This window comes from Thermobia domestica, chromosome 13 (genome assembly GCF_964235325.1).
Source record: "Thermobia domestica chromosome 13, izTheDome1.hap1.1, whole genome shotgun sequence".
NCBI lineage: Eukaryota > Metazoa > Arthropoda > Insecta > Zygentoma > Lepismatidae > Thermobia > Thermobia domestica.
Genome location: NC_137466.1, coordinates 155476542 through 155488846, shown reverse-complemented (window position 1 = coordinate 155488846; position 12305 = coordinate 155476542). Strand labels below are relative to the sequence as shown.

Sequence of the window (12305 nt, the reverse complement as noted above, 5' to 3'; positions counted from 1 at the left end):
TTTTAAAAACCATTATCTTGGTGTGATTTTTTTTATTTATAAAGCTAAGGACAGAACAGTGTTATTTACTAGTCTACAAAGATGGCTCCGAGAAAGTCACAGAGGTAAAAATTAAAGCTTTAGCACTTCAAACTAAGGGGAAAAAGTAACTTAATGTTCTAATTCTTGTATTCAACAAATGAAACACTAACTAACTATTCCGATTAGTTTGAAGCGGTAAAATCTTGATTTTTACCGATGTGTTTTCTCTCACGAGTAATGGCTGCTGTGAAGTGCAGAGTGAACTTTCTGTTCATTTGCCTAAGAATACGTAAAGTAAACGTATTTACATACAAATATTTAAATTTAAGTTCATTTGTTTACCAATATTCAAATTTGGTATTTTAATACAATACATATTCATGTGTGCGACTCCGTTTAATATGACTACAGCTATCAAAGAATTATACCTAGGTATATTTGTATGCCTATATGTATTGCATTAAATAATTTTCTGTGAATTTAAAATATATTTACTATAAAATAATTACAGAATGATGTTCTATTATATCAGGATGATAGTATCTCTGAATATAGGTAGTTTATTATAAAATAACAGTAAATGAGAGCAGAGGAATCATTTAGAAATATTATTTTAGACAGGAGTTTGAGCTTAAGCAAGAGCAGATAATTTTTTCCTCTCTCCTCGAAGAAGATTTGAGCACATCACTAGATTTTTACGTTACAGACTCGATTATTCAACGCTCACCAAAATTAAGGAGAAGGAAGAAAGGCTTTACATTAATACATGTATGTACCTAAACCAAAGGAAAGAGTGGATGGTTTGTACTACTTCCATTATTTAGCCAAGTAGTCGAACACAGGACATTATCTTGAGTTGTGTTTGCAAAGCTAGCATCTGAATGCGAAAATTCCTGCACAATGCGCTGTGTATTTACAAATTTTACAAATATTTCGCATTGACAAAGAACACAGCATATTAGGGATTGAAGTAAAGAAAAAAGATAGTATAAATATGATTGTAATATGTATATATGATCCCAATAACAAAAATAGTCCGCTAATGATGGAAGATCTTGAAAATATATTGTCACTATATTCCAATAGAAGAATAATATTAAGCGGAGATTTAAATGTTAATATAATTAATTATGTAGATACTTAGATACTTATAGAATACCTTTAGTTGAGCTAATGATGTCCTTTAGTTACTATGTAATACAAAGTACCCTACTAGAGTTGGTAACACAAACGAGTCACTTTTAGATCATATGTATTCTAACAATTATGAATTACAGCATGTTGTATATACTATTGAAGATGATATTAGTGATCATAGGGTATTAATAACAATTATTAAAGGATGGAAAACTGAACTTGGAGGAAAACATGAAAATTCAGAAGAGCGGGTTTCTCATCAGTTTTACCATAATAAAACTAAAAAATATTTTGAAACACAAAACTTTAATAATGAAAATAATGGTGTAAATAAGCATTACAGCAATTTTATTTCATTCTTAAATAATGGAATAAAAAAATCCACTTCGGTTAAAAAGAAAATAATCTCAAACACTAAATCCTATACACTAGTAGCTCCTTTGGTCAATAAAGAATTACTTTAATTAGTCAATAGACGAGATATCATCCTCTTTTCAAAAACCAGGAGATATCCTAATAATGAAATATTAAAAGAAGAATATATCTTTTTTTAGAAATAAAGTAACAGAAGAAAAGAGAAAACTCAAAAACATGTATTATCAAAATAAATTTAATAATTCGCTAGATAATCTTAAAAAGTTTTGGAAAACGTGAATGAAGTAATAAGAAATACAAACGATTTCCCTAACAAACAAAATTTCTCAATAAAAATTGAAGGTAAAATAGTTCCTCCGGAACATGTACCAGGTATTTTTAATGATTTCTTTGTCACTATAGGTTCAAATCTTGCTAAAAGTATTAACGATTTAAGTCCTAACAAATATATGAAAGAACCAATAAATAACAATTCGTCTTTCCTCAGTCCAGTTACAGCCTTCGAAATTCAGAAGATAATAGGAATGTTGAAACCGAAATATAGTGCAGTTAAATACAAAATAAACAATAAATTTATGATTAATTACAAGGATCAATTAAGCATACACTATGCTCATCTTGTAAATCATTCATTCGCTTCGGGAACAATGCCTACTAATTGTAAAATAGCTAAAATACTTCCAGTTAATAAAAACGGAAACGTTGAAGAACTAAATAACTATAGACCTACATTAATTTCCCTGTGCTCTCAAAAATAATTGAAAAAAGTGTAAATTTTAGATTAGAAGATTACCTAAAATCTGTCAATTTCTTTTACGAACACCAGTATGGGTTTAGGGAAGCTTCCTTAACACAATCAGCAGTTTTAGACATTAATGTTATTAATGGCAGGATTATTTATTGATCTTCGCAAAGATTTTTATACAGTTAACCATGACATTTTGCTTAACAAACTTAGTAATTTAGGAATTAGAGAACTTGCATTGCAATGGTTTAAAAGTTATTTAAACGGACGAAAGCAATATGTTGAGGAAAACAACTTCACAAGTTCAGAACAGACAATTACATGTGGGGTGCCACAAGGTTCCTGTTTGGAGCCTCTCCTAAGTAGCAAACATCAAACTAAATAGTACCTTGGTATTATTCGCTGACGATATATATGTATCATACACAGCGAAAAATAAAAATACATTAGAAAATATAATACAGTAGGATCTAAATCTACTGCAGGATTGGTTGAATTGCAATAAACTTTCACTAAATGTAGAAAAAACTGTATATATAAGTTTCCATAAAAAAAAAAAAAAAACAGATATCCATGTAGACCATAATATAAATATTTATTTGCAACGTCAACAAATAAGAAGAGTCACTGAAACTAAATACCTAGGAATAATAATTAATCAGTATCTTGAATGGGGACCACACATAAAATTTTTGTGTAAAAAAATCTTACCAATAATAGGGGTGCTTAATAGATTTAGAAATATCGCCGAATCTTAAAAAAAATATCTACTATGCATATATACACTCTCATCTAACTTACATGAACATATTATGGGGACGTTCGAACAAAAGTGCACTGCATCCACTACAAATTTGGCAGAATAGGGCATTACGTACCCTCTACAATCTGCCACGTTTAAACCCAAATTTAAATACATATAGATCGTCTAAAATATTACCAATAGACAATTTAACCAAAGAATCAGCTATGTATTATATGTTTAATGTTATGAATAATAATATACATCATAATATAATAGTAATAGAAATAGTCACTTTCATAATTATGAGACAAGACATAAAGAACAAATAAATGCGGAATCTTATTCTTCGAAAACATACGGAACAGGATGGGTTAAGAACTATCTCATAAAATGCTTCAACGAAACCAACTGAATACAAACAGTTGATATCAAAATCATTATTCAAAAAACGGATAAAACATCTATTATGGCAAAAACTATGACTATGAAGTATAATTGTATAAGGAACAGTATTAAAAAAAAGTAGCAAGTAAATGGAAGGATAAACTCAACAGATATTGTGTTATTTTTATTCTTGTATATGTATATCTACCTAGGTATTATGAATAAGCAATTTAATTTTGTATTTCAATTTCAATATGTAAGCAATGTAACTGTATTGCCCCTTAAAGTGAGTCCAAGACTCGTTGGGGCCTGGAGTCAGATATAAATAAATAAATAAATAAATAAATAATAAAAATCTTTCTTGCTCGTGTCGTGCCTATCCAGTGGTCACCAAATATGCGATTCGAATTGGCATTGGTCGCTGGAAGTGTGACGTCACGCGGGAGAGAGGAAATCGCATCTTCTGCTTTTAGCATACACTTTTTGTATACTCCGAGCATATTGCAACTTCATTTGTATTTTTTTAAACCACAAAATATTACTAATTCTAACACTACAAATACGCAGGGTAAATTGCTATATTATAATAAATATATATTAATGTTATGATCCATTTGTCTTTATTATTTTGGGTCAATCCATACGAAGGGATCCAGAGGTAGTTGCTCGACCATCTCCGAAAATTATAAAATTTTGAGTGTGATGAACTTTGTGTATGAGAAGGTCAATAGTGCTATTCACGTTGTCGTATGTACAAGTTTTCCTGAATGTTGGCCATCTTTGTTGTCGGTGGAGTGCCATTTTTTGCGTCAAGATAGAAAATGCTATTGCTTAGAAATACAACCTAGCATATAACGAAGTATGAAAATCTAACTAAGGCATAAACGTATTTTAAAAAAATAAAATAAGTGAAAAAAATTCAAGGTGGCACTTACATTGTTTTCTACAGCGAGTCCACAATTATGATACTTAGAATACGGCTAGATAAGGATGCCTGATTTTAGATTAGAATAGTTTATGAAATTAGTATTTATGCATAAGTGTTATGATATATAGTAATTTCAGTTCCATTTGTTTTAATAATTTGCAGGTTATGAAGGTTTTTCTGTATATACAGATAGTTAAAAATTGATTTTATATACTTCAAGTACTATATATATATATATATATATATATATATATATATATATATATATATATATATATATATATATAGGGTGTTCTAAAAATAGCACCCATGGACTACAGAGCACTATTCTTCTAGTCACAATAAATAGAAAAATATATATAATTGTGTATCTTGCGTGTTCTCGTCTGGATACTCAAATTGCACTATGTGGCAACATCGCAGACAAAGAATAACAGAAAGATTTACTAATCCATCAAATAGTTACATCGATTCTTTCCAGATGGAAGTTGAAGTCGATACATGTTGACCCTAGCATCGGTTATTAGCATAACAATCGACGTAACTGCCTGATGAATTCGTAGAGCAATGCTAACGGTTCCAAGTTAATCAGCGACTTTGCCACATTATGAAATTTTGATTTCCTATAGCGACTGAAGGAGGCCCTGAAGGATATGCCATTATTTTATTTATTTATTTATTGAACAAATTCCCAGATACAGCATAACTTTGCCATTTTACACAGGAACATGCTAACAAAAGAAAAGAAAAAAACAAAACAACAATAACAACAACATAGAAAAAAGAGTGTAAGAGTAAAACTATTCCTTCGAAGCTCGTTTAATTGCTCTTTCAAACACTGGGTAGCTCGAACAAATGTCTACATCAGTTGTTACTTGATTATAACAATTTGGTATTCTATAAAGGATTTTAGGTTTATTTTGACCTGAAGTTTATTTTGTTCATGGGCGCCATTTTTAGAACAATCGATATATATAAAAGTAGCCGGGCATGATATCACCAGATACCGACCAAAAGAGTAGGAATACATAAACACTGGCTTACCTGCATCTTACAAGAGATGCTGAAGGTTGTCCCCGTTAACATCAAGACACTCAGGGTGCGAATTACCGGGGGGGATGAGGGGGATTTTCCCCTTCAATCACATTTTCTTCCCCCCCAAAGAAGTCAGCTGAAGTATCCCCACCGGGGATGCTCGCTTTCCCCCTCAAACTATGCTTAGTGTAACTCCAAATTTCACTGATTTTTGTTATTTCTTGTAAATTTAATCTTCTAGCTGTATTTCGAAATGATCGATGTAAACTGTTCAGTTTTGGTCATTTCTACTTACCACCTAATTACCCACTATTTTCAACGTTGTTTAGTAGAACTATATTATTATGACTACGGTTGTTACTTGCAACTGTACCTTCGTACCCTTCAGTTCGTCATCGTTTGTGAATTTGAATGTACTAATTGCGTATAACAAAGCCACATATAGATTTATAAATGTTCTTAGCGGTTGGCCAAAAAGAAGTAAACAAATAGCTTCTTCTACCATACTTGGCGAAGTTCGGATATGTCTTATTCATCCTCTATATTTGTATCGATCATCATCTTATTTTAATTTTTGTTATAACATGTTATTTCATTTTCCAGTGTACTCTTTGTTAGCACATTGTCTTCATTCCCTAGTAGGTTGTGTGTATGCAACTCAAAAGTTGCATTTAATTTGTGATAGTTAGCATAGTAATCACTGCTTTTACAGTTTACGGAAATGAAATTTTGAAACTGTACTCAAAATCTGAGATATAGGTATTCTCTCGTAAGTATATGTTAACGTACACGCTGGGGGATACGCTCCTAGTGAGCAGACATGTTAATGAAGGTGATTGTTAGGTGAATAAGCGAATAATTCAAGATTTGTTTCAGCATTTGTTAATACGACTGGTTCTCCGTGTCATTGTCCGTGTCTGTATAAGCATTTCAACTGGAGCGGTTTTTTTTTTTTTTAAAGTTAACCCTTCATTTTTCCATCTTTTCGCTGTACAGTTTGCTGTCCACGCAATTAATGTTGTCTGAAAAACTTCAGTGTAATGTTTTACTTTATTTAAATAACGTAGCCCATAGTGAATCAACTCATCTTCAACCTAACAGTAAAGTAATTTTTAAGTGTTGACTTTCCGTGCCCATCACGGAATCGATATTTGGAGAAAAAAAGTCGTGATGAGCATAGCTTTAGCGAGAAGTAGAAGCACAAGCTCGAAATTTGAATTGAGAGACTTTAAATATTTGGCCTTCGATTTGACCTTGATGTAAGAAATCGGGACCAGCAACAATCCATTTCTTATTTGATAGGCTAATATCTAGATTTTCTTAAAAAAAAAAAAAAAAAAAAAAGTCCGGTTTAACTGATAATTTTAGTGGTTTTCACAAGACTGAAGTAGGTTTCTTTTCGCAACCTGTATGTATTAATGCAAAGTGGAAGCTTTCAATATGAATGGAAAAATTAACATATGCTTGTGATCATGGCTATCGCTCGAGCCAAATTATTAACTAAATAAACCTTAGAGAGCTACGGGGACAAGAGTAAGTACAACATTAAAACACGTTCAGAAAGGTTTAGTGGGGTGTGTGTATGTCAGACAATATATATGTGCATAGTTATTGTCGGTAGATTTATTAAATTAATAAATCTCTCATTTATTACAGGTCACACACACACACACATCATATATATATGGGGGGTAAGGCATTTGTTGTCTCATTTTGAAATTTGAACCTTCAGACTATGTCCTTCGGCCTAATTTTATCCCCCCCAATATAGATTATCTAATTCACACACTGAAGACACTTCTGCATAAATTGCAGCATATTAACTGACACAATTTGTAGGTCTTCACGAGTAATGCTCGGGATGGTGTGGGTAATATTTTGGTTCAGTTCAGGAAGAGTATGGTGATCATTTCCATATATCCTCTTCTTTAAGCATCTCCAGAGATGAAAATCACAAGTGGACAAATCAGAGAAACGGTGTGGCCACAACCTCTTGGTTATATGCTTTTTTGTGAGTAGTGCATACACGAATACAGGGGAGTTGTTGAAGTAGGCATGGTGCTTCATCTTATTGCAAGTAAGCACTAGACAGAAACAGACCCCACAAGGTCCTAAACAACTACTCATCGGACTAACAAAGAATTACTCAGAGAATTACACACAATTATTTGCTCCACTCTCGTATTGCCCAGCCAGTGAATCGCCCTGATATGGACACATTAATGTAAGCGTATCTCGAAGAAATAAAATATATCAAAAGTAAAGCAAAGTAATTATGTACGAATGAGTTTCTGTAATTAACAACAGAGGAATTTGTCCTTACACATAAAATGATACATTTTGTTTACACACACACACACACACACACACACACACACACACACACACACACACACACACACACACACACACATACACACACACACACACACACACACACAAACAAACAATCTTAATTATCTGTTACTTACGTATATTAATGACGTAGTTTCGTTCTTCAAGTTTGTATATGAAGGAATGATGCCAAAACCAATCATAATGTCTTTGCTCATAACACGTTGAGCAAGAGCCAGTGAACGACTGAGATTGAAATCAGACGTTGTTTTATTGGTTGGAATTGTGCGTGGTAATCCTAGTTGATCCAAAACCTTGAATATAGGTTTTAAACCTTGATCTTCCAGCATTTCTAGAAATATAAATTTAGATTATTATCTTTAATATGTGGAAAGTAAAGAAGTTCATTTCTTACAGTATTGTTCCTAACATTTTTCAAGTTTGCGACTTAATTCAAAGGATATTTAATCTCACGGAATTCAGAAGAGAGAGAAGGAAGGGAAGAAATGTAGAAAGAAATAAAGTTAAAAAAATGTTTTTTCATAAACTTAATCCTGTAATCTAGTGTTGCTCACCATGTACAACGATAACTCTATTTTCTTGTAATTTTTGGGTAATATTAGATTTCTAAATATACACAATCCAGACAATTTTAGTAGTCGAAAAAGAAGACGCAAATAATATAATCATCTTTGAAATATTCAAGGATCTTATAAAATAGAGGATCTGCCCTTACAACAATATCTTGAAGCCATACGTCACAGTTTCGCCACCCCTACTCTGCCCATTCCGCCCAATAGGATCGCAATGTTTTGAGCCAACAATCATGGCGGACACGAAAGTATCCAATCAAACAATGGCAGAAACGAGAGTTGCCAATCAGAAGTGCCGATGCTCGGTTGTTTTTTGGCTTCATCGATTTAATAGGATGAAGATACATATGGGCAGATCATCTATTTATAACATCCTTGGAAATAATATTATATATCTTTAATGTATATAATTGAATGTTTTTGTGTAACTAAGGACGACGGGTTAATCGTCGTCATAGCAGCGGAACAAACAAACTAAGTGGTACTGGAACCCATCTTATAATGATGTAAGTTTGAATGTTCGAAGTGTCTCACCTTTAAAGATCCAAATAGTGGAATAAAATAATATTTATGTAATCTCATGTGGCTCAATTATAGTTATAAGAACCAGTGACTTAGTATATAACGTAAAATGGTAACTAAAACCTCGGGAACTTTGTGTAAACGTTTGTTTGTTGTTATACATGGGCCAGGACAAAACAAAGTACATAAATAAATAAACAAATAGAAATAAACGTACAACGATGCTAATTTTAGAACATGTTATATTCATACTGTACTAGCTGAGCCTACACTCCCTATACATTGCATAATTCTAATACAAGCATGAATTTCCTTCCCATTTGCCCTCTATATCTGTATGTGTCCCTTTACAGATGCAAGTGAAGGGCGGGAAGACCCTTCTGTGGAGAAGGTTAAGAGAAATCTGTATCTTGATTTGATTTTTAATGAAGTTTTATAGTAAATTCTTGGTCCTTATTAATACTAATATGTTCTTAATAACTGTATCAAGAAGAATTTAAAGTTATTTTTATTTTGTTTCATTGAAAAAATCTGCAATATTTTTAATTTTTAAGGGAAAACAAAACAAAATATCCAAAGACGAGTCATATATATTAATCGAGTCATCTGATGAAGTTGAATAGAACGATAAGTATAACTGCAAATCGTCATGTGAAGTTTTCGAGGAATCGAAAGATTTTTTTTTTTTTTAGTAAATCTAAAAATTGATATTGTATTAAGATAAAATTCATTATATCGAGATAAAATTAAGAGACTTATTAACACAAAATTGATCGTCAAGTATACCTTCATCAAACTTTTATGTAAAACACTAGCTAAACGACAGTACGCGGTATGATTAATAAGATATAACACAAAAATTTTGACTGACTCAAAAATTTTAATTTTTGTTTAACTATAGTGTTGTGTAAGGATGAAATATGTACGTGAATCGATAAATGACATCGAGCTGAACAAAATGGCATTATTTTTTTTCAAGGGTTAAATTCTCATGCGGTATTTTAGAGATAATGGAAAAGAAAACGAATTTTTATGTTGTTTGCTGTCAATAATAATAGTTAGTTTTTTTTATTCTGTTGGAACAATTATTTATTTATTTATTTATGTAAAAGAAATACACTGAAAAGTTAAAGAGTCCTTCTATTGTTGCTCGTCTTTTTTAACGGTGGAAAACGGTGTCTTCCCACTTGCGACAGTCCTATTAGCGACAGGAACTGTTAACTGTCCTATGAGTCACCGATTCGTTCATACTAAGATAATGGAAGAAGACAAGGTTCTCTCTTCTTTAACTTGTTTCATGCTAATGCGATTTAGAACCTAACAAAATGTACTATGAAAAATTTCGCTCTATCTGAATTTAATACGTGAGACTACTCTCATTACACTAACAATATTTTCTACGTTTTTCCTAAATATTTTTGAATTACTTTCTATGAATACAATGACTATCTCAAGGGGAAAACTAACTAAATATTTAGAGTAGCTCCGCCTTTGTCTATGATTCTAATATAATTAAAAATTTCATGTTAAAATGATACGGAGCATAAGTTTAGATTGAATATTTTTATGGCATAAGAAAGAAATCAGAAAGAGGTAGGGGTGCCCGAAGAAAATTTTCTAGGGAGGGGCATCTCCATGGTTGCTGTACCATGTCTGGTATATCTGGTATTTAATATACGTGGCTTGCTATATTACGTATACATTTTTGTAAGCCAGGAGCGCGACCCCGGCCTTTCCATCGGGCGCCTATAGGAAAAAGATGTTCACCATTTGAGGATATCAAAGAAATCTAAAAACACGGTGTATTCGAAGAAATTATTACGCAAGTTACAAATCTCTCGCAGGACTAAACAGTTCGTCTAGTTATAAGGGATTATTTCAGATTGCTACTCGACAAGCTTTTATGTATAAACCAAAACAAGGGAGGAAGGCAAAGTAAGCAATTAGTTTACGTTTTAGTAGCTTACAATAGGGGGGAAGGTAGTTTAAAGAGTTTGTTTACCTTTTGGATTATTTAGAGTGAACTGCATTGTAATTGGTGAGATTGGTTCAGAATAGTCAATCAGATGTAAGGGATCTTTTATCATTGACATTTTTTAAAAAAAATATTCATAGAGTCTTAGGAAGTCTAAAAAGTAGATAGTTGGCGAAACTGTTACACGTTTAAGTTTTTCAAAATAAAATATATTACTGTGCTTAGTGAGTAATTACATTTGAATCAAATTAAGTACAGAAAACAGAGCTTTTCAAGAAAGGGGATATTACAACTGTATTTTCAATAATTACATAGGAATATACTTTTCATGGAAATATCCCTGTTGTCTCGTTAAGTTATTTGATATGTTTTATGTGAAATCTAACTCAAAATTAAAATAAGTTTTATTTGCACTCACAGTAGAGGAAAAATATATTTGACGAACAGTATCACTAGAACGTACATATTTCATACCAAGGTTGTTCGGGCGCTAATAACGCCAGAGGCAAACATATTTTACGAGATGCAATCATATCATCTTCCATCATCTCAATGTAAATGAATCGGTCGCTCATAGGACAGATAACAGTTCCTGTCGCTAATAGGACTGTCGCTTCTGGGACTAATTCGTGGAAAACACTCCTTACGGCAGGGATGCAAATAACCACTCGCCCACTCGCCCGAGGCGAGTGGTTCATCGGTGCGTGCGAGTATTTAACATCATACTGAAGGAAAATAAATGATTTCTATTGTGAGATGTGGGCTAGTAGTCTTTTTCCTGGGCTAGTAAAATTTTGTTGCTTATTTGCATCCCTGTCTTACGGAGACACAAGAACTCCTAACAGTGATACACATACTTCTAACAATAACACATATTCCTAACAGTGACATACATATTCGTGATGATGACATACTTCTAACAGTGACACACATTCCTGACTGTGACATACTTCTAACAGTTACATACATATTCCTGACAGTAACATTCTTCTAATAATGACACATGTTCCTAACAGTGACACACATATTCCTGACGGTGACATACTTCTAGAAGTGACATATATACAGAGCCGTAGCTAGAGGGGTCGAGCGGGGCAGTTGTCCTGGACGCTAATAGCAAGAGGGCGCCGAATGAGCAAGAAGAAATGAAAAATTGGATATGACTAAACGACGCGTCGCCTGAAAAGGTATTGGCGCCCTATTAAATCAATATTGTTGTCGGTTTGCAAAGAAATGGATTTGTTAAAAAAAATTTCTTGCTCGCTCCGCTCGTAACACAAACTTTTCAACAAGAGTCACAACACGTTTTAACTTATTACTTAAAGAAAGTTATATGATGTGTTAATGGCGATGTGATATATAAGCTGCCGAGTAATGACTTATAGTGTAGGCAGAAGCGTTTTGAAAATCAGAAACTGTCAACATTTGAAATACGTGTTCGGCGTTTTGATTGTAATGAGTTTACTTAGTTAATCACGGTTTCCTACCCAATCGGATTAATCACGACGATA

General features: G+C 32.6%; 1 protein-coding gene across 1 annotated transcript in view; it reads right to left on the bottom strand.

Moving 5' to 3' along the window:
* LOC145667827 (uncharacterized) overlaps positions 1 to 12305 on the bottom strand; it is a 99158-nt gene that overhangs the window by 77713 nt on the left and 9140 nt on the right. The window contains exon 4 of the mRNA XM_081735259.1: positions 7842 to 8056. Within this exon, the coding sequence (XP_081591385.1) occupies positions 7842 to 8056 (215 nt within the window). The remainder of the gene's footprint in view (positions 1 to 7841; positions 8057 to 12305) is intronic.